Here is a 27,672-nt window from a genome sequence, read left to right as displayed (position 1 = left end):
GAGTTGCTGACACTGGGTTCCTGAGCTGTGCCGCAACAGCAACTCCTAGGTCATGCAACATGCAAAGCTGAACAAGTTCAGCACCCCTTATTTAAGGAATATACTCAAACTGAATTTTTAAAAATGTTACTTACTTCACTCTCAAGATTAATTAATGTTTACAAAGCATCTCTGCCTGTCAAAAATGGTTTTGTACTTTAATCTTCTACCCGCTTATTGCAACATGGCTCTCAGGCAAAAATAAGCTTCAGAAGCAGCACAATTATAACTAACATTTTCCATGCAATGTATTCTCATCTTCCCATGTTTTATACCTATCCATTTCCTGCATTATGTTTTCCCTCTGTTCTACATATGCAGACACCCACTGCAGAGAAAAGCCTATGGTAAAGGGAGGATAATAAAAGGGGTTGTTTTTTTTTTTCCTTTTTCTTCTTTTTGGAAAGGTGCAGTTTATAGAGTATAGACGGCAGAGGCAAACGTGATCATCTCCCTCCCCCCCCATCCTTTCATCTTTCAAGCCAAATCTACATTGCAGTCAAGGTGCAACTGTGGCTCATGGAGACACACCCAAACTAGCTAGCATGGTACTTAGTCACCATAACACAAAGCTTCAAAATCAGTCTGAAAAAGCCAGGTAAATACTGAGGTCACAAGCTTATACTGAGCTCTATGCTGCTATGACTACATTGCCAGCAAGCTAATTTAAAGCTAGCTATAGCATGTCATAAAAATACTGGAATCATTAGAGCCTTGAATTAGTTCAAATTCTATTTTGAATTAAAATTCAAGTTACAGAAACCTACAAATGAAAAAAAAAATGCAATTAGTTGAACAACAGCCCAATCTACTCTTAGTATAGTCTAAGCACGTTTACATCTCACTTTAATGTTGGGAGACTTAGGTCAAAAGTGCTCTTTCACAAGGTAGTTCTCCTTTATGGATTTTTTAAAGAAAAGTATAAGGTAAGTATTTTCTACCAGACTATAGAAATTGTCCCTAGTCCTGTCTTGCTACTATAAGTGTTCATTAGGCTCCAATGAGTTTAACATTGTGCTCTCTCAATTTAGGACTTAATACCACCATTAGACTACCTTAAGTATGAAAGGCCACTTTGCAAAATATTCTAGCTACACAGAGCGATTTGATTACCATACTGGAATTAGATTAGCAGCTGATGAGTTGTAACTCAAGCTGCTACATCTTCACTGCATTACTAGCTTGAACATCAACAGCATTCAAGATCAGCCCATTCAGGCTCTCCCCTTCACTGAAGCAGCTCGCTCAAGCTTAAAGCACCACTTCAGCTCAAGATATAATCTGTGTACCTGGGTAAGAGTCAGTGCAGGGGCAAAACTTGACTTAAAAGCTTCAGTCAGCAAGGACAAGCCCATAGTTATTACAAATCAAGTTGGGTAAAAAAGTTGCCTAACTGGATCTACAGATTTTTCAAACAAACAAGTTAATTCAAGTATGCAGCACTTGAGATTACATTACTACTACAGCAACATTACTTCTATAGCAACCTGAAAGTATGGCATGAAAAACTTGAGTAGTAGCAGAGCTGACTGATTCCACCTCCTGCACCCCCCCCCCCCACACCAACTGAAACCAATTTTGAGCAGGGGGTAAGCTGGAGAAACTTTACTTGAAAATCCAAAATTTCACAATGCTTTGTATTGAATAGCAAAAAAAGCACACTCATTTGTTTCTAGACTCTCCTTTTCTCCTATGAGTTGGTAAAATGACAAAGAAATAAACACCCCAAATAAGAAAAATCCATTTTGGTAAAAGATAAATTTATTTTATGAGAAAATACAGAGAATTTCCTTGCCAAATTATTTCCACAGAAAGCTATTTTTCAAGTAGCCCTTGCTGATGGTTTTATTTTCCGAGTGACACATTAAGGGTCTGGAAGAGGAAAAATTACTTTCTAGCGTGTTTCCCTGATGGATATAATCATGGTAATTACTCCATCATTTCACTAAAGTAAAAAAGGCTGTATTCAAAAAAACAAAACCACAAAAAAACCCAAACAGTTCCCACTAGGCAATAAGACTAGTCAACAATGTGGGACAAAGAGCCTCAAAACTGATTCAAGAGCTGTCCCCCTTGCTGTAGGGCAAAATGTCTACAGGGAAGTCAGTCACAGTGGCTACAATGCAAATGTGGGCACAGTTGAGTTAAACCTGACTAGGAAGTGTGAGTACCAGCTGCAGTCTAGCTTCTCAGGCAGGTTTTACAGCACTGACTACAGCAAACAAAATCCAAGACTCAGAGCTCCACCTGTTTACATCATCAAAAAGATTACAAGGTAACTTGATTACAGTATACAAGTACCTTCATGGGTAGAAAATATAAGGCGAACTCACAGGCTCTTTATTTTGCCAGGGAAAGGTATAATTAGGACCAAAAATCACAATTTTTAGTCAGTCAGAGATTAGCCACTGGAACCAACCACACAGGGAAATCATGGGTTCTCCACCCCCCGCCAACTTCAAAATCAAGATTGAATACCTTTCTGGAGATAAGCTTAAACCACTTAAAAACATAACTGTGCTTTAGTCAAGCCACTAAGTTCAATGCAGGGTAAAATTAATGGTCTGTAATATCCAGATGAACAGTCTACATGACCCAGTGGCCCATTCTGGCTTTGAATTATAACACTACAAACAATCATCCTTTAATTTCACAATTATGTGCTGACCTATGATCATAACCACTGCCCTTGGTTTGTTGGTTTAAGGTTTTAAGCAAGGATTCTGCCCAAAAATAAATTATCAGCAAGAGTAAGCAATTTAAAAATTGAGGAAGATTAAGAAGAAAAATAACTACATCTAATCATAGAAAAAATATGGTTGCAAGGAAGCTGTCTTTCCTATCCTCTGCAGCAAGATCACCCCTACCTAAGCCAGCCTAGGCAAGTGTTTGCCTAACATGTATGTATTCCAAGAGCCCCACTGATGGAGATTCCACAATCTCTTTAGGTAACCTCTACCCTTTGAAAAGTTGATCACCCTCCTCTTTGTAACAACCATTTTTCTATTAGAAAACCATCATCAAATCCCCAGTCAATCTCTTTTCCAAACTAAAGAGTCCCTCTTCCAGCTTCTTATTGCATGTCATGTTTTCTAGATCTCTGCACATTTCATTTTCTAGATCTCTAGATAGTTCCATATTACATAGTTAGCCAAAAATATTTAAAATCTTTATGTTCTCATACAAAACATGGTCAAAAAGTCTATAGGCTGAAAAACTATTTGTGGAGTTTAGCTAATATTTACAAAAACTCCACATAAATTCTCCATTTTCTATACCTTAATTTAATAATGAATAAGTAAGGTATCCAACTAATTTCCCATTTCCACAATTTGTGATTACCAAACCCATCTCAATTAAGTGAGACTACCTGCTGCAACTTAATTTTACACTCTCCTTTTGTTTTTTCATTGAATATAGAAGTTGGATGAATGCCTGTGATTGTTTTCTTGTACATACAGCAAGTGTATAATGTGCACTCCTGTCTTTTTATTCAGATGCATATGAAAAATTCCTTTCTTTGTATAGGCTCAGTAGCTCTTTTCAGGAAATATTTTGTTTCCTTGTGCATCTTTTCCTGTTAAGGTTATGCCAAAATTGAAGAAGAAAGTAACACCAGAACAATATTGGAGTTAGAAACAATAGTAATGAACACTCCAGGTCTGCCTCTGACCCAGAAATTTATGCAGGAAAGTGGAAGAGGCTGGCTAGATGGGAACAGTTTAACATCTCCCCTCTCCACTTCATTTTTGATGCTATGATGGGGATGGTGTACATTTTGGTTTTGCAATTTGTGGCTTTCAGGGTTTTAGGTTAAATTAAGCATAAGCCTAAAATGGTGGAACAAATTCATAATTTTGCTTAAATTGCCTAAGTTACACACCTGTAACAAAATGTGCCATATTTGCCAATCTGATAAATTAAACTGGAGCTGGAATTACCAACATCAATATTGATACTGTTAATGACAAGCTTAAAAAATGTAACATTTACTTTCTAAAAAGGTCATTGGTTATACATGCCTTTGTCCACCATTTTATCAAAAAAACTTTCACTTTCAAAAGGAATGTGAAGTCTACACTCCATTGACAGAAATTAACTGACCATAATCAGATCAGGATAAACTCATCCAACTACCTTCACAAGACATTTTTTCTGACCTTAGGCACAAACTCAAATAGCCCTAAACACTAAGTCACAGTGTATTCTTCCTGTGGTTGCACCTTTTTAATAGAAAGAGTAGCCAGTATGCAACTGTGACAAGCCGTCCAGGTATTATCACATTGGACCAATTATCTATAACCTCACTAGCTACCTATGAATTTCCAAGTAAAGTTTATGATATTGGTTTTAAACTTAAAAGTCTTATATAGATTGTGGCCTAGTACTCAAAGCTTTGAGTCTCTCCCCGTGCCATAGTTGACCATAGAACTGGTCTTACTGAAATCCCAGTTACATAGCGAGAGAAGGCTCCTAGAACAACATTCATTCTGAAGTTTTTGTAGGTTCCGAATTTGCCTCCACTGCCCTCTTATTATTCCACAGGTTATCTTAAAATATTTAAATACCTTGAGTACTACAGTATATGTCTGAACACCTACAGCATAATAATAAGCATCACTTCTTACCGCATTTTTATAAATCTAATTATTTTTTATTTTAATCAGGTCCCACAAATCCCAACAGTACTTTCCTAAGTGTAAACATCATTTAGTTCAATAGTTCCTTATCCTTACCTTTGGAGGAAGTGTATCATTTTCATTCTTGAGAACAAACCTCCCTTCTCTGTCATCTTTGTTCCAATTCAACTGTACAACAAGGGGCTTCTCATCTATATCTAATCTTCTTTCTTCTTTAAAATATGAAAGAGAAAAAATTAAAAACGAATAGCTATTTTGCACTGCAAGAAACAACAGCTATGGCATGCTACTTCAAGTTGAGAAATGTATATACATATACCCCATTTTCTTGAGCACTGCATACCCCAAATAAAATGCACACCTTGCTCTTGAAAAGCAGAATGAAAAAAAATATATTTTTTTTTTCCAGAGTTATGGCTGCCTAGAGCAGGGACAGAGACTAATATTCAGCTGACTCACCCTCCCTTTCCTGCTTAACTGAACTGAACCCCTAGCTGCTGCTGAAGACTGGTCTCCATGGGTAGAGCTATGATTCTGAAAAGAGCTAGATTTTCAATGAATATGGAACAGAAAGAGGGAGATCAAAAGCAACTAGTAGAACAGCAAAATTGCTCTAAGAAAGGTTAGCCTGATTAGTGGAACATCTACACCATTAAAAAGGAGAGATGATAGTTAATGGGTCACTGTTTTTCACTCCAGAGGTATTAAGTCAAGTGACCCTCCCAGATTCCTGAACAGTAATACAGCAGTTGTACACGACAGAGCAGGAAACAAAGGAATGTACTTCTGTCCTGGTCAGACAATCGGCTTTCCTGCTTAACAAACACACCCCAGTTTCAAGGAGCTAATTTTTGGGGGGAAAGTTATGTGTTGTATGTGAGAAATATAGTATACCCAAGCATTATTACATAAAGTAGGCAGAGAAAAGTGCAAGTGAAAGAGTAACTATTTCCTGTTTTCAATTATTCTTTTAACAGCTTTTCTGTATGAAAACCTGGGGATAGAAGAGGGTGTCCTTAAGAAAAATAAAGCAAAAAAAAATCCATTACTTGGATACAGATGAAAAAATGGAAATGTGTACCACAATATATATATATTCACTAAAGATTTCTGCACAGTTATGCCCCATTCTGACTACAATATTATATACTGAATGAGGCACAGCCCCTACATGATGTTTAAACTGTATGACAAAAGGCCTCATAGATCATATTTACTATTTACCATGTACATATTTACCTGTACCATGAAGGAAACCTCTTTAAATTCTATATGTAGGTGTTGTACAGATATAAGCTTTGGAGATGCTCAGTCAAAAACCAAAATCAAGATACTACTGTTTGTTACAAATCACCAATCATGCATAACCTCTTGCTTGCAATTCCAAATAATGCTAGTCAAATCAAAACATCTTTAGCACGCCATGAAAAAGTACATATCTGGGTTTGTACCCCAAACCACTAAGATAGCTAAAACTGAAAAAAAAAAAAGGTTAAGATTTTTTTCCCCTTTAATACTCTAGGATACAAGTTTTCAAAGTGATACCCCCACTCAAAAAAAAAAATCAAAAACTAGATAAGAAAAATTAAAACCTGGAATAGGAAGGATAGGGAAATAAAAAAAGCTTTAAGCAACAAAGGCATCTGGAACCAAACCACTTGGGTAACTTTAAAGAATTGCAATCTACATGACATCTAGTAAAATACAAAAAACGGCAAAAAATGCAGATTCAGGTAGCTAGCATTTCCTTCCAAGTTTTCAAAAGGCTTTACAATCATTCTTCCTTTTTATTTGTTGTTTTTTTTTAAGTTTTCTTTCCATTCCGATGTGAAAGACTCAACAGGGGAAACTAACTGAATATAAAAAGGAAATAATTAAAAAGCAGACAGTGGCAAATGCACCAACTAAAACATTTTCTCTAATTGTTCAATTACTGTAAAATTAGACACTAATTAAAAGAACAGAAGGTTCTGAACAAAATGGTTTTAAGCTTTTTTGGAGCTCCTTCACCTGACAACATTACTTTTACATGTATAAGTTTTTAAGCACCATTTATGACAGCTTCATCATTCTTGAATAAATGTCCCTTATGTAGACATGATCAACCTTTAAAAACTGTCACCACCTACCCACAGAATACCAAGTATAACTTTCTGAAAAAGGTCACAATACTATCATAATTTACAGAAGATGCAACCATGGTATACCCAATTATATAATGAAATACCACTATCACACACAGAGAAGCAAACTTTTATGGCAAAGTATAAAAAGACAAGATTTGCTTTTCACAGCAATTAGTCTGAAAAATATATGTACTTCAAAACAAGAATAAGACCAAGATAACTTATACTCACCTCCACTGACATGTACTTCATAAAGTGAGTATTTAGGGGATGACAACATTCGCATGTCAGGACGGAATTTCTCTGCCAAAGTTTCTATTACATCTTGTGTTGTAGCAGTACTAGACACACGGATACATTTTGTTGCAAAATTTCCAGCTGCTTTATCTTGAAAATAAAATCTCATTACTCCATGGAACTCCAGGTCCTGTAATGAAATAAAAGGAACATAATTCTGATTGGTGGCTGTGAATGGTTTATTTTTAAAAAGTGATTCCAGCCATTCACCATTGATTCATGTCTTTGTAACTGTGCATAATTTGTTAAGTAGAACAGGAAGTTGGGATAGTCTATGAGTACATATTTCCAAATACTCCATGCTGTTAGAGAAATTAATAATCTATGCCTCAGCTTTGAAATATTCAGCACCAAAGCAACATAAATTTTAACTCAATTCTAATCCTTCCAGAACAGACTATTCCATAAAATTACCCCAAAATGTGCATGTTTTGTATGGTCCTGTCTTCTAGGCACATTATGCATTCCAAGGCACTTTTCATAAAGACAATTTCTTTATTGCATTAGCCAACATCCTGGGGAGGTTGTTCCCCAAAGTTCTGCATCAAAATCCAGCTTATCCTATTAAGATTTGATACATCAGTTGACTGTACCTTTATTTTGCTGAGATTTAACAGGTGTCCATGTCACCATGACACAGCTACTTGGAGTGTCAAGTCTATTTTAAAAATCCTGTGTAGAGTTCTCCACTAATCCTATCCTTGATCTTGGCAGGGTTTCCTCCCCACCCTTAAATCACAGAGGACTAAAATGCTTAACACATGCACACTTTCACTTCAAGATGTCCTTAACAAAAAACCTGTGTTGTTATAACTCCACACCTGAAAGGGGGGGAAAAAAATCTTAGGGGGGTGTGCACATGCACGTGTGAGATTTTAATCTTGGAAAAACACGAGTTTAGGATTTTTTTAAAATCAGAATTTGTGATTTTTTTTTATTTTCTTTTTTTAATCAGAGAGTTGGCGATGTTTAAACAAAAAAGCTAGGATCCCTGCTTATAACCAAATGCACTGTAGGTGTTCTAAGGCAGCATTTCTCAACCTGTAGGTCAGCAGAATATATGAAAGGGTCATGAACAAACTTTAAAAATGGATTCTCCTTTAAAGGAGAAAAACATGGGAAACCATGGCTTTTCCCTTGCAAGCTGGCAGTTCCAGCCTGCGAGGGACCATACACACTCAGCCTGCCCCACATACCCACCCCCTGCCCCACACACTGGGGGGCTGGGGCTGGGGCCTAGGAGCAATGGGTCAGGAATGAGGAGTACTGGGTTGGGATTGGCCGCTGATGTTTAACAAATGGGTCCTAGTTCAAAAAAAGTTGAGAACCACTGTTCTAAGACAGATAAAATTACCACAGAAATTTAAGACAAACTTGGAAAGCTTTTGCTGGGCAAACACTTTTAAAGCATTAAGCTAATTTCAGTGTAGAAAAAGAAGAGTCACATACACGTAAAAAGGGAAACATGGCAACCTATAACAAGGAAGCCTTAAAAATCAAATAGCCAATTCTCCCCCTCCCTCTTCTCTCTATCCCTCCCCAGAACTACTCACTCTCTGAGATTTCAGGATCCATACAAAAGGTCAGTCTGATGAAACTACTCCATGCTAACTCCCTCATGTATCAGGATGGAGTTAGAAAGCAAAAGCAAACAGTGACAGTCAAATCAGTTTACTGAGCAAAATCTCATCCCAAAGTACTGCATTTTTTTAATCCAGCCTTGCGCTCTGCCTCAGGTACTTCAAAAGGGGATACAACTGGAAGCATAAAGAAAGCCTCATTTTCCATGTACAGATAAGAAGTGGGAGTCATCACATCTCAGACAGTCACTTAGCCTGTGGGGTTGTCCCCCTGTTGCCACCTTAGCAACAGTACAATTCAAAGGGGCATTAATTAAATGTAGCAACCACTTATCCAGGCAGGTAGTACTTTTTTTGCGAGAGGGACATGGAGAAGGGAGAAACTGTCCCTCTCATCTCAATGTACTCCCTTCTACCCCAGCACAAAGCAGGCAAGCACTGACCCTGCATCTCCACACCCCTTCCCTCAAAGCATCAACATTTGCCATGTGGAGCCCTCCTTCCCTGCAGGGAATCCTACAAAAACATTTCACATCCTACATTAGCAGCTGCTTTTCTGCCTGACCTTGACCAACTCCGTAGCGCATTTTTCTATATTGCCATCTTGCATCTTTAATATAGTCAAATAACAGGCTGAGCGATATCAGTACTCTGATGGTCACTACAGTCCCTCCTTATTCCAAACCCTGGGAATTGTACATGTGGACTACAAATTAGTCACCCTATCATCGGGGCAAAAAAGAATTAACATGCAGATTAGGATCTGAGGTTTCAGTTTAAGCTGCAAACATTTATCTTTTACCAAAAAGTCTTTGTTATTCATGTTGTGTGTCACTTGCTGCTTTGTTTCACCTAGGAGCTGCATACTATATTACCACAGCATAGGAACAAAGGAAAACAAGCCATACTTGAAAAAGCTTAAAACATTTAACAATGAAATTACAGCCACTGAACAGCAATTAATATATTTGAACAAATTCATAGCTAAAAAAATATGCTTGCTGGTTTTTCTCAGGAAGTTGGGTGGCATCTGGGTAGCTAGACCTTAACAAAAATAACTGAAAAATCCAAATCCCCAAATCCATCATATTTTAAAGACTAAGTTCTTCATCCATGATTTATTTGCCCTCAGTAAATTCTGAAGCCAGTCAACTGCTTTACACTAGTTTTTGAACAATGGGAAGATTATTCAGAATACTGCCTAGTGTTCTTTGGTTTAAAAATTAATCTGGTTCTGAAACTGATTTGCGTAATATATATACTTCAACCAATGAAGAATTCAGCAAGTGTATATACTTTGTCAATTATAAAAATAGAAAAAAATTATGTTACTGAAAATATGCTTATGATTAATATACCTATACTGGGTGGGAATTACTGAACTGCATCACAATCTTCCCTTTGAGTACCTGAAAAAACATTCAACCACTATTATACATACACACTCAGATAGCACATCACAATTTTACAGAATATATGTACATATATATATCTGCCACTATTTTACAGAATACATATATACACATACACACACACACACACACTAATTAGCCAGTAATATATATATTAGCCACTATTTTACAGAAATGCAAACAGTAATTGAGAGCTATTTTATTACTATTATGTTTTTGTTTGCAGAGAAGTAGAAGATCTAAAAAAGATTCTCCTGCTGTCATGCAACTCCTGGAAATCTTTCATGGAATCATAGAAGATTTGGGTTGGAAGGCATCTCAGGAGGTCATCTAGTTCAACCCCCTAATCCAAGCAGGACCAAGCAGTGTATCTACTACTGTCCCCATTTAGTATCATCTGCAAACTTGATGAGGGTGCACTCCATTCCATTTTCCAGATCACTGATGAAAATATTGAAAAAAAACCAGCTCCACGGGCACTCCACTTGATACCAGCTGCTAACTAGACCATTTCATTACTATCCTTTGAACCCAACAATCCAGCCAGCTTTCTATCCTTCTTACAGTCCACTGATCCAACCAATACTTCCTCAGTTTGTCTGCGAGAATGCTGCAGGACATGTATCAAAAGCCTTGCTAATTACAAGGTATATCATGTCCATTGCCCTCCCTGCATCCACAGAGCCAGTCATATCATCACAGAAAGCTATGACAACCAGTGGCCTCCCTCAGGGGTCAGTGCTGGCGCCTCTCTTTTTCAACCTGCACGTTAACAACCTGCCTGCAACCAGCTCACAGAAGTTTGCTTATGTTGATGACAGCACCTTTGTCACCCAAGCTCATGACTTTAAGTGCAGAACTCACACATGATGGAGACATGAGACTGATATTAGAGTACTACCTAAAATAGCACCTCAAAAGAAATCTCTCAAAGACTCTCTCTCAAGGGCTTTTCATCTGCATAATGCCAGCACTAATCATGAACTCACTATCCCTTTAAATGGTCAGCCTCTCAAATTTGAAACCCACCCAGTTTATCTTGAAGTCACCCTGAGCTAGAGTTTAACCAGGGTTCGAATTACACTTCGGGGGGGGGGGGGGGGGGGGGGGGGGAAAGTCTGCAAAAAAAATTTAACTGGTTCATTAACAAGTCCACCTAGGTGAAGGAACAATCCAAATCGAAGACCCCCCTCAGGTTATGATTTGCAAATCTTAAAGGGAGGCTCTTGTCTTATGGGGGGGGGGGAAGAGGCTGGTGAAGCTGACCTCCCCCCCACCACCTCCACCAAGCTCCCCTTTAATTTACACTGACTAGCTTATAAAAAAATCACATCTCCAGAAAAAAACTGTTTTAAAAATCAAAGCAAGGAATAACATACTTGCCAAACTTGCAGGGTTCATGTGGGGTGTCAATGCCTTCATGATCTGTTCATCTTCTTGCACATCGTGTTATTCAGTTGCATTATACCAGGCCCCACTCCATTCCTATGGTTACCAGCCCTCAGTAACATTGCTCTCCCTTCATCTCCACTGCACAAATGATGAAGCAAGATTACTAGACAGACTCCTTGACAATCCTACACTGCCAGTGCATTGGGACATATTCCACCCACCAACAGCTCAACTCTCCTCAAGACACCCAATATGGTCCACCCTTTCAGAATCGGTTGACTTTTCCTTACTTACTCAATGGCACAAAGAATAGTCAGCACAAGCACCAATCTATCACCACATCATCTCGGACCCTACAGTCACTCAGCCAGTTAAATCCAGCTTATGTCATTACTGGACACATCTCAACCATTTTCGAACTGCACAGGGTCACTCTCCCTCAAACCTATACCAATGGGGCCTTCACAATCACTACAAATGCCCCTGTGGACAAGTTCAAACCATGCCTCACACTTGATTCCTGTCCATATACATTACTCTCTGGTGGTCTTCAGGCTCTTCACACTGGTGATGACACTGCCTTAAGACAGCTGAAACTATGCCAAATCCACATACACCAAAGGTGGGCAAAATGTGGCATGCCAGGCCATTCTATCTGGCCCGGGAGGCCCCTAAAAAATTTAGAAAATTAATATTTATCTGCCCCTGGCTGCCCATCATGCAGCCCTTGATGGCTTGCCAAAACTCAGCAAGCGGCCCTACGCCCAAAATAATTGCCCGCCCCTGACATACATTCTAATAATAGAAGGCAATCATGTTGGTCAGGCATGAACTGTCCTTGGCGAATCCATGCTAACTGTTCCTAATCACCTTCTTCTCCTCCAAGTGCTTAGAAATAAGTTCCTTAAGGACCTGTTCCATGATTTTTCCAGGGTCTGAGGTGAGGCCGACCAGTCTATAGTTCCCCAGATCCTCCTCCTTCCTTTTCTTAAAAGATGGCCAACTATATTTACCCTTTTCTAATCATCTGGGACTGCTCCCAAATCACCGTATGTTTTCAAAGATGATGGCTATGCAATCACATCACCCAACCCATCAGCACCCTTGGGTTAATCGTATCTGGCCCCAGGGACTTGTACCCGTCCAGCTTTTCTAAATACTCCCATACCCATTATTTTGCCACTGTCGGCTCCTCACTTTCTCCCCAAATTGTGCTGTTAGGTGCAGTAGTCTGGGAACTGACCTTGCCTGTGAAGACTGAGGTGAAAAAGGCATTCAGTACTTCAGCCTTTTCCACATCATCTGTCACTAGGCTGCCTCTCTCATTCAGTAAAGGACCCACACTTTTTCCTGATTGCCCTCTTGCTGTTGACATACTTGTAATAAATCTCTCTCATTACTCTTCATGTCCCTTGCTAGCTGCAACTCCAATTGCTCTTTTGTCTTCCCAATTTCATTCTTGCATGCCCAAGCAATACTCTTACACTCCTTCATAGTCACTTATCCAAGTTTCCACTTCTTGTAAGCTTCTGTTTGGTGTTTTAGTTCACTAAAAAGAGATCCCTGCTATGCCAAGCTGGTCCTCTGCCATAGTTGCTAGTCTTGTTGTGCCCCAAGCAAGGTTTATTTAAAATATAACCAGCTCTCCTGGACTCCCTTTCACCTGCAGACTGGCCTCCCATCCTGCCCAGGAGTTCCCCGAGGGAGTACAATTCTGTTTTTCTGAAGTTCAGGGTCCTTACTCTGCTGCACTCTTTCCTTCCTTTCCTCAGGAACCCAAACTCAATCATTGTAGGGTCACAGCTGCACAAGTTGCAATCCACTTCTACATTCTCCATCAATTCTTCCCTGTTTGTGAGCAGCAGGTCAAAAAGAACAAGGGCCCTAGATGGCCTTGCCAACACATGCACTGGGAAGTTGTCCCCAACGTTCTCAAAAAACTTAATGCATTAAGGCACTACTGTATTGCCTTCCTAGCAGATATCAGGTGACTGTCCCACCCATTTGCCTATATTGATTTCTTATACTCCTCTTGCCCCTGTACGTGCTTTTCCAAATGTTCCCAAGCAACAACAACAAAAAAAAAACCAAAGGTCATGCAGCAGAATTAATGATCCACAGCTATAAAATGGCTCAACAATACTGATGAGGGAAACAAGGATACCTAGAACTATATTATGTTCATGAATTTCAAGCTACTGCTACAGACATCAGGAGATGGGAAGTAAAAACAGGCAGAAACACAGACGTAGGTATTGATGGATGTTACCACAGCAGTCTCCAACTTCAAAAAACACAGTCAAAGGGGTGAAGAATAGACCAAGAGCCTGTGACTTCTTAAATTCTGTGTTATAAATATGCTCAGAATATATAAAGGTGCATTTAATGTTTGTGTCATCTGATAGATTGGGTGATAGTCTACAGAGTGGGGAGCATTACGAGTGGATGAGATGGGACAAGGTTGCATTTGTCAAGGGTGTTGAAAATAATGCTACACTAATTGAGATGCGATTGTCTTCTGCCCAAACTGAAATCAAACAACACAGTGGCTATAGGGATCTTGGAGTCCTAGCTGACTCCAGGATGGACATGAGCCATCAATGCAAGGAAGCAGTCGGTAAGGCTAACCATACCTTGTCAGGCATCTACAGATGCACTACAAGCAGGTCCAGGGAGGTGATTGTTCCCCTCTATGCAGCACTGGTCAGGCCGCAGTTGGAGTACTGCGTCCAGTTCTGGGCGCTACACTTCAAGAGGGATGTGGCTAACCTTGAGAGGGTCCAGAGGAGGGCCACTCACATGGTCAGGGGGCAGCAGGCCAGGCCCTACGAAAATAGACTAGACTAAAGGGCCTGAATCTATTCAGCCTCCACAAGTGAAGACCGAGAGGAGATCTGCTGGCCATCTATGAACTCAGCACAGGAGACCAGTGGAAAATAGGTGAGGCTCTGTTCCCCCAGGCACCACCTGGGATAACAAGGAATAACAGACACATATTGATTGAAAGCATGTTCAAGCTGGGTATCAGGAGGTACTAGTTTATGGTTAGGGCTCCCAGGCTCTGGAATGGGCTCCCAAGGGAGGTGGTGCTCTCCCCTACCATGGGGGTCTTCAAGAGGAGGTTGGATAGATATCTGGCTTGGGTATTATGATCCCAGCACTTGTTCCTGCCCAAGGCAGGGCAGTTGGACTTGATGATCTGTTCAGGTCCTTTCCGACCCTAGAAACTATAAGTCCTTTGGCCACAGAAAAGAAACAGAAAAGGTAGCAAAGGCTTAATTTCCACATAAACATACCAATCTTATTTTGGTAGAATTACTGTATTTTTAGGAGCACGTGTGGATTATTCTCCAGAACTAGCCACTTTGAATCTCTACACTGGCACTGCCAGCCAGGGTGATGACACTTTAATATGAATTATTATTAGAAGATATAAAAATATTCTACAAAGGTCAGTCACAGTTCACAAACACACTCAAGCAACAACCAACCTTAAATTGTTAGTACAAAAGCATGATAAGAATACCATTAGTAATAATCTTAACATGCATCTTTCAAGTAGTATCTTTAAAAGGAACTAGCTCACATTTTAAAAGGAGAGGAAGCCTGAAAGTAAAAAGCTTGTTCTCAACTCCTCTCAACTAGATCCAACTTTCCTATTTGCAGCCAGTCATGTAGCTGATGTTTTGTACACTATAATTCAGAGACACAAATTGGAGTACTGGACCAAAAGAAATCTCATGAGGTTCAATAAGGACAAGTGCAAAGTCCTGCACTTGGGACAGAACAATCCCATGCACAGGCTGGGGACTGAGCAGCTAGGCAGCAGCTCTGCAGAAAATGACCTGGAGGTTACAGTGGACAATAAGCTGAATATGAACCAACAGTGTGTCCTTGTTGCCAAGAAGGGTAACAGGATGCATTAGTAGGCTCTATTCAGCACTGGTGAGACCACGTCTGGAGTACTGTGTCCAGTTTGGACCCCCCTACTACAGAAGTGATGCAGACAAATTGGAGAGAGTCCAGTGGAGGGGGCAAACAAAATGGTAAGGGGGCTGGGGACATGACTTGAGGACAGGCTGAAGAAACTGGGCTTGCTCAGTCTGGAGAAGACAAGACAGAGGGGCTTTAACAGCAGCCTTCAACTACCCGAAGCGGGGTTCAAAAGAGGATGGAACTAGACTTTTGTCGGTGGCAGATGACAGAACAAGAAGCAATGGTCAAGCTGCAGCAAGGAAACTGTTGGACTAGGAGGATAATAAAACACTAGAACTGGTTACCCAGAGCGGTGGTGGACTCTCCATTCTTGGAGGTTTTTAAGACCCAGCTAGGCAAAGCCTTGGCTGGGATGATCTAGTTAGGGATGGTCCTGCTTTGAGCAAGGGGTTTGGACTAGATGACCTCCAACCCTAATTTTCTATGATTCTAATTCAAGTTAACTGTTGCAATATTCTGTAGCAAATGCAAATGCTTTCTTCAAAACTTTGCTTGTGATTAACTGGACTATAGTTACATTTCCACCATATGAACTGTTTTAAGTGGCTTACTATCTAGTCAAGCCTACGCACAACAAATAAAGAAGGTGGCTTTTGCTAAAGTCAAAGGATGATTTAAAGCATGACATATTTAGAACTAATTACCACCTACTTCTTCAAAACAGAATTAAATACAGTAATTTGAACTACTAACCTCTTCCAACAGAAGGTTTAAAATTCATATTACAATTCTTATAAAATGAAGATGACATGGATAAAACAAACAAATTTGGTTTGTCGGGGGGGGGGGGGGGTAGTTCTGCTTTTGCCAAGTAATGGATCAGAATCAAATATCATCTACCTTACAACAAGCACAGAAAATTACAGATGACCTTTAGCTGCCAAATTTCTTCCTATATTCTGCATTCAGCGACTGAAACATTGCCACAGTCACCTGGAACTGCCCACGTTAATATCCAAAACATTACACTTTCAACTTAAAGTCATGGGCATATTTACTGCATGGTAACTACATGTCATTGCCTATTTCCAAAACGGCAAAGAAAATCATTTTGAAAAAGTCAGTGGCTTTATAAGGCAAAAATGCCTGCAAGTATCAACAGAAAAGACAACTTCAAAATAGAACTTACTGAAAAGCTTTAAAAACAATTCTAGGTGCTTTTTTTACTTTGTACTATGGGTACACACAAGAAAATGGCTTCTCTATGCTTTCTGCTTTAATCCTTAAGACTTAATTCTTTGATTTCAATCTTATCAATTAATTGAGAAAAACAACTGCAACTTCAAGTAGGTAAGAGTAGGAAACAAGCAAGCCTTTTAATGTCTCTAAAAGCCACACATATCACTTCAGCTATCTTTATTTAGAATCAAACAAGGGGTTTTTTTAAATGCTTTCCAGGAGGCATGAGCAAAATCTGTTTCCAATTTCTTAACATAACTCTTGACTTTAATTTAGTTCTAAATCTGAGATATTTATCATCACTGATATAGAGCAAGCCAGGGTCCTAAGGACAGCCAATAGTAAACTAAGTAATTGCTCAGAAGCCAAACACACAAGACCCCAAGTCAAATGAAATCCAGTAATACTAATGTTGGCTACGTATGCAGTATAAAGGAACAGTTAGCTAATCAAGGAATAATTGAGACTGCAAACTGAGGTTTTGTTCTGTAATTCTTCTACTTGAAAATCCCTCACAGGGAAATAGCTCTAACTCTTCCTACAGCTCTGCTCCTTCACAGAAGAACATAAGCAGAAAGCGAAGAAAAAAGACTCATAGAAAACTGAAGAAAGAAGACTTCTGTACACAGAAGAAGATGATAAAATGACTTTGCGATGTGATAAAGGTCACTGTAACAAGGAAAACCTGATTCACCTTCCAGAAAATCCAAAGTGCATGTTGACACCTCTATATTGGGGCAAGTTGAAGGCTTGCCTTCAATTCCCACTAGTTGAGAGATGCCCCGCCGCATCTACATTATCTTGCTACCAAACCACACGGGTGGCACAAGGGAGACAAATAGTAGGTAGGCAGATGCACAGAAGAGGAATATGATATTCAAATGGAGCTCACACCAACTCCTTATGCCCCCTTCTTTGCTTGGCTTGCATGGGGGGGGGAGTGGGGGGGGGTCCAGAAATTCAAAGCAGGCAAAGAATAGCTGATGGCAGACTAACTGTGACTGAGCACTTAAGCACTTGGGCTAGTTGCGAACACAATGTAGCATGGGGGCAGGCTGGGAGGAAGCTTAACTTCAGGTCCTGACATTCGGATCTTCTAGACTAGTGGTTCTCAAACTTTTTAGATCCTAGGCAGCCCTTGGTAGACAACAGGCACCCCTTGGAAAATGCCAGCTCTCCATTTTTTTGGCTACAGAAAAATAAAGCAATTTTTCTGTTACAAAGACCACACTAAGGCAGAGGGCTTTTGATACAATCAATTCCTATTTGAAATCTTTGGGTTTAGCTTGCCAGTCATGTCTGCACACCTAGCAGTGCTAAAACTGTGTGGCACCCCACTACATCTTTGAAAGCATCTCAAGGCACCTCAGGGTGCCATGATACCCTAGTTGAGAATCGCTGCTCTAGAAGTAGGCTGAACCATGGGGGTTGGGTGGTGGGGGACAAACTACAGGGTTTGTAATATAAATGTTTGGCAAATTTGGGATAAAACAGCAGGGCTAAATTGCACTGTACACATATCCAAAGAGGCAGACAGTTACAATTATATACAAAAGTGTGATAACTAGGCTTCCTTAAAATATTTTCTTTAAACTTTAAATTCAAAATAATAATATATCAGTTAATGGTTCTTTAAATAAGTGAGAGGTAAATTTGCCATGTTAGTCTGAAGTGAGGCTTCTAGAAGGGAGGATAGATATGCATCCTTAGGCCCCCTCTACACATTACATATAATATGCAATTAATTTAGACTAGCTACACTTGCAAAGCAACTCACACCATAAAATGATCAATCCAGCTATAAAGAGCTTAAAAATGTGTAACAACTTTAAAGATGGTTTCTATCCAACTTTAATTTGATAGTGTACCAAGGAATACAGTGGGCAATAGTTATGTCCCCACAGCTGGGAATCTTGTCAGCTGACAGAGCTCCCAGCCATGGGGGTGGCAGCATGCGCTAACCTGGCTGGGAGTCCCACAGCTGACAGGGCTCACAGCTGCAGGAACTTGCTATGTGTTGGTGCAGGGGAAACCCAGGATTGCAATCCCAGGCTTCCCCTGCACCAACAATAAGGCAGGATCATATCTCATGCTGGATCCCACAATCATGCCTCCTCCATGCACATGTGGCAGGGCAGGAGGCAAAACTGTGTGGCTTGTGCATTAGATATTATCATGCCTTTACCTGAAATTCTAGAGAAGCTCTTAAATCATTTGTATAGCATGAAGTTTTTTGAGCCCAAGCTCACTTTATCGGATGCAGTATCTGATGAAGTGAACTGGCTCACAAAAGCTCATGCTATCCACACGATTTAGTCAGTCATAAGGGTATAAATCTACCCTGCTTTCTAGTTTAATTAAAAGCCACACATATACTCAATTTTTAGGCCTTTAAGTTACAACCCATGTGTTTCCCTTCAGGATAAGGGTACTCAAACCCTGCTGGAAAGCCCCTGTAACACTGCTCTGGTATCAGGCTTAGTTATCAAAAACTCAGTGTTTTGTTCATAAGAGGCTTTGAGTTGTCATGGTAAGCATTTTTATTTGCAGAGTTCTAACTGTTGTTTGGCCAGGCACGCATCCGGGCATTTTTCAGAAAACTTTACAAACTTAAAATAAGACTTACAATCTTGTTGACTAGTCATTTGTAGACATCGCTTTTATTATCTGGTTAGTTACAAACTGACAAGTTTTTTCTAGCATGACATCTTCCCAGTATAGATGAGCCCCAAGGTACAAATCCTCCTCTGTCAAACTCAAACACGCTTAAAGCAACAGAACCACAAGGCTCTTGAGCAGAAGAAAATGCTCCTTCCACAAGTCAGCATCAGAATCACAGGCTGCAGCAGCCTGTGAAGGCAACATTTTCTCCAACTTCAGAGTGCCTGGTCAGTCCCATCCTAAAAACAACAATGCAGTGTACAGGGGCTGTAGGAAAGACTGTATAGGCAAATGAACTCAAAGGTTCAATGGCAGCAAGTAGTACGGTGCCAAAGAGAGGCAGACACAGATTTAAAGTGTCTCTCTGGTTTAGTTAGTCAATAAGGTATATCTCTACCTGGCCTTCTGCCTCAGTTCATACTAACACAGCTAGCTACACCTCTCTGCTCTGAGGTAAAACAAGTTCTGCATGGACACAATGTTCTCCCTATGTCCTTAAATCAATTTAATTAGACAAAAGTAAACCACAACAAGGACATACCTTACTTTGGTAACAAACCTACTTACACCAAATAAGTTGCATTTAAAGCATATGAAAGCATCTTACACAGGAGTTTGTATAGGTATACTGTAATCAAATCAGGCACGTAATGCAAAACCAAGGCCTACACTACTAATGCAGACGTAGAGCTCTTAATGCAGATATTTTACAATATACCTGGTAACTGGCCAACCTGAATAAAATTAAATTGCAATGAAAAACATAATTTAGCATTGCTCCTGCGTAATAATGGGAAATGTGGATGGGTTTCAACTGCAACTAATATGCTAGAGGCTAAAACTGGTTTATCACGCTCCTTTCTTCCCTACCTTCCCCAGTCTGTCCCACCTCAGCCCTGTCCCCCAGGTGAAACATAACTGAAAAGTCTGGTCTACAGATTTGCATTTTCCATCAAAAATTAAATGAAGCTTTCAATTCATGCTGTTACATGGATGTTGCCAATACAGAACTTACACATAATAAGTCTTCCAACAACTTATACTTAATGTATTAACATTCTTAATGCAATAAAGAAGTGCAGACATCTTAAAATGTTTACATTCTGTGCCTTTTCTTTTCTTCCTCTGAAGAATATTGATTAGTTGCTCTGTGGAAAGTTTTCATTATATTGTACCAAATACTGTAACCTGCTGTAATTAAATAAGCTTCATAACTACTCTGTGGAACAAATGAAATTGAAGTTCCGCTAATTTTAATTCCAACTGGAAGCAGGATCAACATATAAATGTTTAGGATTCACAAGAGACTTGCCTACACTACCTATGCTGGCAAACCCCCTAGTGTTGATGTAGCTATGCTGACAGATGAGCACTATGTCAGCAGTTCTCAACCTTTTTAGACTCAAGACACCTCCCAGAAAATGCCAAGTCTTAGTTGTCACTCATTTCTTGAGTGCAGAAAAATAATAGAACATGTTTCTGTTGGAGAGAACACAACAGGTCAGAATGTTTGACATACGAGGGCCTATTTGAAAAACCCAAGATTATCTTGTAAATCACATGTAGCCATTTACATATTCAATATTAATTAATATTGCATGGCACCCTTAAAAGGATCTCATAACTCCCTGGTTGAAAATCACTGGCATATATAATTTGGGAAAGAAGAGTAGCTACAATGAACAAAAAACACTTTGTTGTCATGTGCCACACATCTATACTGGGGAGCTCCAACAAGTTATGGTAGAATCACCATAGCAGTAAACATTCTGTAGCATATGTAAGCTCTAGGGACATTCAGAAGTTTTCGTCACCATTAAGACTTCCAACTCCCATGTTAACCTTGAGAAATTTTCTAGGCAATTTACACTGTATTCAAAGTTAATTTCATGAATATGATTAACTGTCTCAAAGCAGATGCTTCTGTCAATCATCATATGAAGTAATTGGTCTTATTTTAAATGTGAAAGTGCTTGATCATCATTATAAATTAATTCAAATAAAAAAAAAGTGCTCTAGAAACAACATTACAATACGGAAAGTCTTCCAACAACGGCTAACCATACCAGAAGTAGACTCTATGGCTGTGTCCACATGAGCATGGATGGTTGGCTCCCCAGGGACAGCTAGTGGCGGCACACCTTGTACCACTAGCTAGTTGTCCCCAGCGAATGCCTATGCCTTATGCCCTCTCGCACGCAGCAGGTTACCCCAGAGGGGGAGGCTGCAGCCAGCACTGACCTGGTCCCAGCAGCCTTACATGGGGTCCTGGGGGCCTCCTGGGGCTGCAGCAGCAGCAATCCCACTGCTCAGAGCCTGGCCAGCAGCCAGAGCACAGCTCTGGGCAGCCCAGCTCTGGTTTTAAGCAGTGCATGCTACTACCCCCACATGTACCACTGTGCTTTTTTTTTTGGTACAGTTTTGACCCCTGGATATCCAGGAGTCAAAAAAACCCCAAAACTGTACTGCTCCCTTCCAGCACAGAGAACAGCTGAATATGCGGTGTGTGACGCTGCAGACATGTTTGCGGTGCCACATACTGCATGGCTGCCCTTGTCTGGACACAGCCTCTGAATCCACAATATCTGCTACCAGCAATCTCTTCCCATCCTTCTCATTGGAACATACCTTTTTTCTGGCAAATCTTCATAGGAGCAACAATTTCATATTTTACACATTTACATTATAAAATTCTTTCCTGGTCAAGTTTGTTTTTAAACGCTAAGAATTGTTTTACTCTAACCAAGTAATCTGCAAAAAGAATTCCCTATATACTTTTACATTTTACACCTAACCTTTTTTCCCCCCTTTAAAAGATGCTATATCACAGGGTTAATTTCCACCCTGCATTTCATAGAGCAGTTTGTTCAGAAGTTCAACATCTTAATTTTCTTCCATACAAAAGGGGTTATATGATGGAACTATGAAAAAGATAAATGCAATCCTAAAATAGAACAGGATTGGAGTGCTGTTGTAGGACGGTGCAGGATATGAGTGGGAACTATTTTTTGAAGGAGATATCTTTTACTGGACCAAGTATATAGTTGGGAAAGATGACAGAAACTTTCATATACAAAGTTTCCTTCATCAGGTTTGAAAAAGAAGCAGGTACAGTTTAAGTTAAACACCAGATAAAACAATGGCTTGTGTTTAACTCCATATGCAGGAGGTAAATCATTTAAAGGAGTAGAGAAATAAAGTAGGAACAAAGAGAAGTTTCAGAAGTTGTTTCAAAGCAAGAAATTTAACATCTCTCCCAACTATACCGCTAGTTCAGTAACATCTCTCCTACTCCCCACCCCTTCCCCAAGGTGTTTCTTCCATCCTAGGCTATGTCAGGTGAAGTATTTCCAGTAGACAGATAAATATTAATGCTAGTGTGCCAGATTTTGGTGAGACAGCATGTGAAATATTATGCACAATTCTGATCACCAAGAATAGATGTTACTCCGGGTGCTAAGAAAAATAGGATTGAATAACAACTTAGCACTTTAGAAAGTCACTGATACTGGGCTGTTTCAACCCAGGCATTCCAATAAAGTAAAACGAAATGACTAAAGAAAATCCAAAGGTTAAAATGCACTACTCCCTACAACTAGAGAAAAGTTTAAAAAAAATAGTGGTGGGAACAATAACAGAAACTAAAGACTAGCTAACATCAAAAGTATTTCAAGATGAGATAAACTGATTAAAAAACCCAGTACTTAGGGATGTCTGAGGCATGAGTCAAGTAATGTAGTTTTGACAATAATGATCCTCTCAAACTTATTACTTACTTTAAGATTCTTCAATTGATTCATTCAAGTAACAACCTTCAAGCAAAGTTCCTCCAGTAAAGGGTCTTAAAATAAATACAAACATGGAAATCAAGTTCTGTGAAAATACAGAGGGAGACAACAGACAAATATGGGCAGAGAGGCTCTTTATAAACACATGGGTTCTACCAGAAACAAAAATGAGTTCAAGAAAAGGCAAAAAAAAAAAAAAGTGTGAAACAGAGGGAATTACTGGGGTGATAAAACATAAATACCATCCAAACTGAAGTACCAGATCTACAGGAGGGTAACAAGATCTATACTAAAAGGCTCAGAATGAGAGGCTTAAATACTCACCAATAAAGATTTTCTTGGCTAATACCGACAGCCGATGATTAACCAACCATATCAGCCAATCTGATAACCAGTATTTAATAATAGTGCAAGGCATTTTAAGCTACTGAAATAAATAAACCTTTTTTGTCTGTTTGTTTTGCATTAGACACACACATCCCCATCCCCACCCTCCTGTCTACTCTGGCACCTCAATAAGGAAGGTGGTGATTGCCTTATTGCCACACTTGTCACCCCCTCGCCCACAGCTCCTACCTGCAACCCTGCTCCCGTGCAGCCTGTGCTGTCATCCCAAGCAGGTGGGGCAGATCCATGCACAGACAGTGACTCTGGGTGCGTTTGGAGCCCCAAAGCAGCCAAGCTTCTGCAGCCACCAGGAAGAAACCACTTTTGCAAAGGCGCCCGGTACCCGGCGGAGCAGAATGCCCCTCGCACAGTGCCTTACCCCACCCGTGCACAGCCCAAGGTCTCCATGGCAGCCCCAGAGCTCAGGGCCCTGCTGTGCATGTGACATTGCCATGACAGCAGCAGCAGGAGCTGGTAACAAACCCTTTGTTGCCAAGTGCGGTGCCTGTGACTGCCCCGCAAGTGCTCCCTTGCCCTCCTGCTGTTCACCGGGACCTGTAGTCTTCCACAGGCTCAGGCTAGCAGCAGGGCGTAGGGACCAAACTATGCTCACCAGGGCACTCAGGGCATGCGGCCATAATTATCGGCTACAACGACCAAAAAAAGCTAATAGCCGATAATGTCATTTATCCTTTTACTGGTGCCAATCCAATAGCCAACCGATATATTGGTGCAACCCTATTAAATACCACTGAAATGTGCATGCCAAGATGATTAAATGGTTTGAGAAGCATCATAAGAGAAGTAAGTAGTAAGAACAGTTTGATGTGTAAAAGCTACTGATGAATTTTACAAATAATCTTAGACATGACATGAAAATTTTAAGGCGGCAGAGGAAGAATTGCTGAATAGAGTGTTATACCAACAGCAAGCCCTAAGAGAAGATGGCTAGATCAAATAAAGTAGGGAAAAAAGAAACATAACAGAGGCCCTCCTTAATCAATGACAGAAAATGTGGAAAAAGCAGATTTAAGCCACTAATTTACCCTGCATAATGATAAGACTGAAGGCAGAAGCAGAATTAACAGACTAGGAAACAGCTTGACATTTATTTGGACTTCCAAAAGTAACTTGATAAAGCCCTTCACAAGAAATAAGTCACAGCAAGAAAGAGTTATATTATAATTTGCAGCTAGTTAGTTAACAAACCAAAAAATCATTTTTATATAAAAGTAAAACAATAGTAGAGATGCTACTGACTCATGTTATAAACAGTTGTAATATTAAAGATGAAATTCTGTTCTAACAATTGAGACACCCAGTTTTATGGCTTTAATAATACAGCAACATTAATTCCATCCCCCAGATTCATGCAAACAAGGCAAAGGCATCATTTTTAAAATATATTTGCATCTTGTGAATTACATAATTAGATAGCCAAACAAATGCTAAATCAGTGCCTCAGAGTTGTAGCAAGTCCTAAAGGGACTGAAATTTTTTATTCTGACAGACAACCAACAGAAAATTTTAACCCTCTGGGGAATGAGCTGGATTTGAAAAATATTCCCCAAACAAAAAGAACATTATTCATTAGTGAGTACTGGTAAGCTGGCAACAGCCTAGGCTTGAAGTCGGAGTACTATGTAAAAAATTAGTGGAAATGTATGGTTTCCATAATTCAAACACAATGCAAAATTAATTACTTGATATAGAGAATTAAACTCCGTTTTGTGAATTAAGTGGCACACAATTTCAAAAACAAATTTATATATTTCAGTGCTTACCTCCTTCCAAAAGGGCTGGGCAAGCAGGAGTGAGGGATCAGGTAGGTAAGGTTCAGCCTAAGCCTGTGCTTTATCTGCTTATCTCCTCATACCTCCTGACACCCTTCAAAAGGAGCTGGCAACACCCCAGTGCCTCCCAGGCCCCTGGGTTGAGAATCACTACTTTAACTGTTCTTAACTGATGTTGTTAGGACGTGATGAAAATCTCACCTATAAAACAGGGTGACCAAAAGTCCAGGATTGGCAAAGACAGTTCAGGAATTTGGAGGCCAGTGTAAATTAAAACAAGTGTCTCCGAGACACAAGCACACTGAAACAGGAAGCCCTACTAACACTAATTGTTACTTTACAGGTGATTGTTAACACAATAATGATTAATAATAATAGCAGCATTCTGTATATACTATAGCTAGGGACCCACTGAATTCATGATTTTACCGATTGTGAAATCCTGGCCATGCCTACAAAACGCGTGGAATCCACAGGGGTGGGGGGAAAACATATTAAGTGCCGCAGCAGTTCATGGGGGCAGAGCAGGGGGAGGGGCTGCTCATTCAAAGGGTTGCCAGCACAGTGGTAGCTGCCCCCACCCTTCACCACTGATTGCTTGTGAATGCTGCCTGTCATCTGGCCCCACCCCTCTTCACCAAATCAGCAGAAAAGGGTGGGGCTACATGATGGAGAGCCCTTGCAGGCAATAACTGACAAGGAGGGGGGGGCCACAACAGGCAACCCGCACAGCCAATAAGCAGCAACTAGTGGGGCAACTCGAGCCCCTTGGCCAGAGGCATGGGGGGCCCACTGTGCTGCACACATTAAATGACTGCCCAGGCACACCTTCTGCCTGTAAAATTGGAGGACAGCCTCCACAAGTTAGGTAGGTTCCTGTATATTATAGGCAGTGGGGCCAAACTTTTTGGCTACAAGGTAAGCCCCACAATCTCCAAATGCCACCCCCATCCCCTTCCCCTGCCTATCTGCTGCTCTGCTTTCTGTTCTCTACCCTCTCTCTCACCATGTTCCCTACTTCCTCCTTACTACTTGCCATGCAGAAGCTGCCCTTGCCAGCATGCATGCAAGGAGGTTGGCCACCCTGTAATAGAGTATTGCAGTATTTATGTGCTAGCAGCAACACCACTGAACCAATATCTATACCTAAAATCTCCATGCTAGTTTCAAAACCCAACAACTAAATTTTAAGCAATAAATATCTGTAAGGAAGTAGCAAATATATTTACTTCATTTTGTAGGTTTTAAAAGTATGAACAATCCAAATAATGATTTAAAAACTAGTGAGAAACGTATGTAGCAGGCAGGGTTATAAAGTAAATGTTTTGTGTCTTTATAAATACACATGAAGAATTACCACAGAGTAGCAAGGTTTTATCCACTCTGGGCATATCTACATGTGCGCTTTAATGCACAGTAGACTATTTTACTGCACATTAAAGTGCCACATAAGAAAACGTGCAATTACGCTAATGTCTAGTAAAACTGGCTACTGTGCATTAAGCGTCACTTAAAAACATGCACTTTCAGTACTACCCATTAAGGCAGTGCAATGAGGATTTATTTAGTACTTCACATTAGAGATATTAACTTTAATGCGCATTAGGAAAAGAGCATGTAGACACACCCATTAAGAAGAAATATACAAGTGATCTGGTCCGAATAGCCTGATACAAGAGCCATGTACGTGAATCATAATGAAATAAAATTCCAGTAAAATCTACATTGTAGCATACCTGCCCAAAAGGAACTGGGACTTATCCCTGGCTCACTAATTCCCTGTCTTTTTTGCTCCAAAAGCAAAAGTTACCAAACAGTTGGTGATGCACTGAATAAACTCTAATTAATTCTCACTGCTTATCAATTACATAGCGTTATGGGACTATGAGAGTGTCATACCATTACTGTACATTGATTGGTGCTAGAAATCAGACAAGCATTAAAATAAAATTAAAGAGTTTAAAGCTCTCCTGACAGCAATCAGTGCTGCCTTGCTAACAAGCGAGCAAATCTTCACGTGCTTTTTAAAATGTACTCCTGTATTGCATTAATGCATCTAACACAAAAGCTATATTACAAAACAGTATTCACTGGGCATGCTCATGCTATAAAATGGCTGAGCTTCAGTAGGAAGTTTAAAGTTCTTCTAAATCCTATAGGACAATGCAATTCTACACTGCTTTGCAGAGCAAGCCAGCACTGAGCTTCCCAGGCCAGGCATCTCAGGTGCTTCAGTATACTTATCTTAGCCAAAAGGCTAACAATAAACAGTGGCTTTCCAAAAAACTGTCCCAATCCTTAAAAGGAAAAAAAAAAAAGTAGAGTGGGGGGTGTCTACCCATGTTAAAGTCTCCCACCTCCCTTAAATACCCGATGTTCAGG

General features: G+C 40.0%; 1 protein-coding gene across 19 annotated transcripts in view; it reads right to left on the bottom strand.

The window, feature by feature from the left end:
- AFDN (afadin, adherens junction formation factor) overlaps positions 1-27,672 on the bottom strand; it is a 195,571-nt gene that overhangs the window by 118,223 nt on the left and 49,676 nt on the right. For 11 of the 19 annotated variants that reach the window (XM_019479784.2, XM_059714980.1, XM_059715006.1 and 8 more), the window contains exons 2-3: positions 7,037-7,232; positions 4,776-4,891 (exon numbers count right to left, since the gene is read on the bottom strand). In XM_019479784.2, coding sequence (XP_019335329.2) covers positions 4,776-4,891; positions 7,037-7,232 — 312 coding nt within the window. Of the gene's footprint in view, positions 1-4,775; positions 4,892-7,036; positions 7,233-11,473; positions 11,582-27,672 lie in introns of those variants that run through there. The other 8 variants (XM_059714969.1, XM_059715011.1, XM_059715019.1 and 5 more) reach the window with 2 other exon arrangements.

This window comes from Alligator mississippiensis, chromosome 1, assembly GCF_030867095.1.
Source record: "Alligator mississippiensis isolate rAllMis1 chromosome 1, rAllMis1, whole genome shotgun sequence".
Taxonomy (NCBI): Eukaryota; Metazoa; Chordata; order Crocodylia; family Alligatoridae; genus Alligator; species Alligator mississippiensis.
Note: the sequence above shows the minus strand (reverse complement) of the source record. Positions and strands in the feature narration are given on the sequence as shown.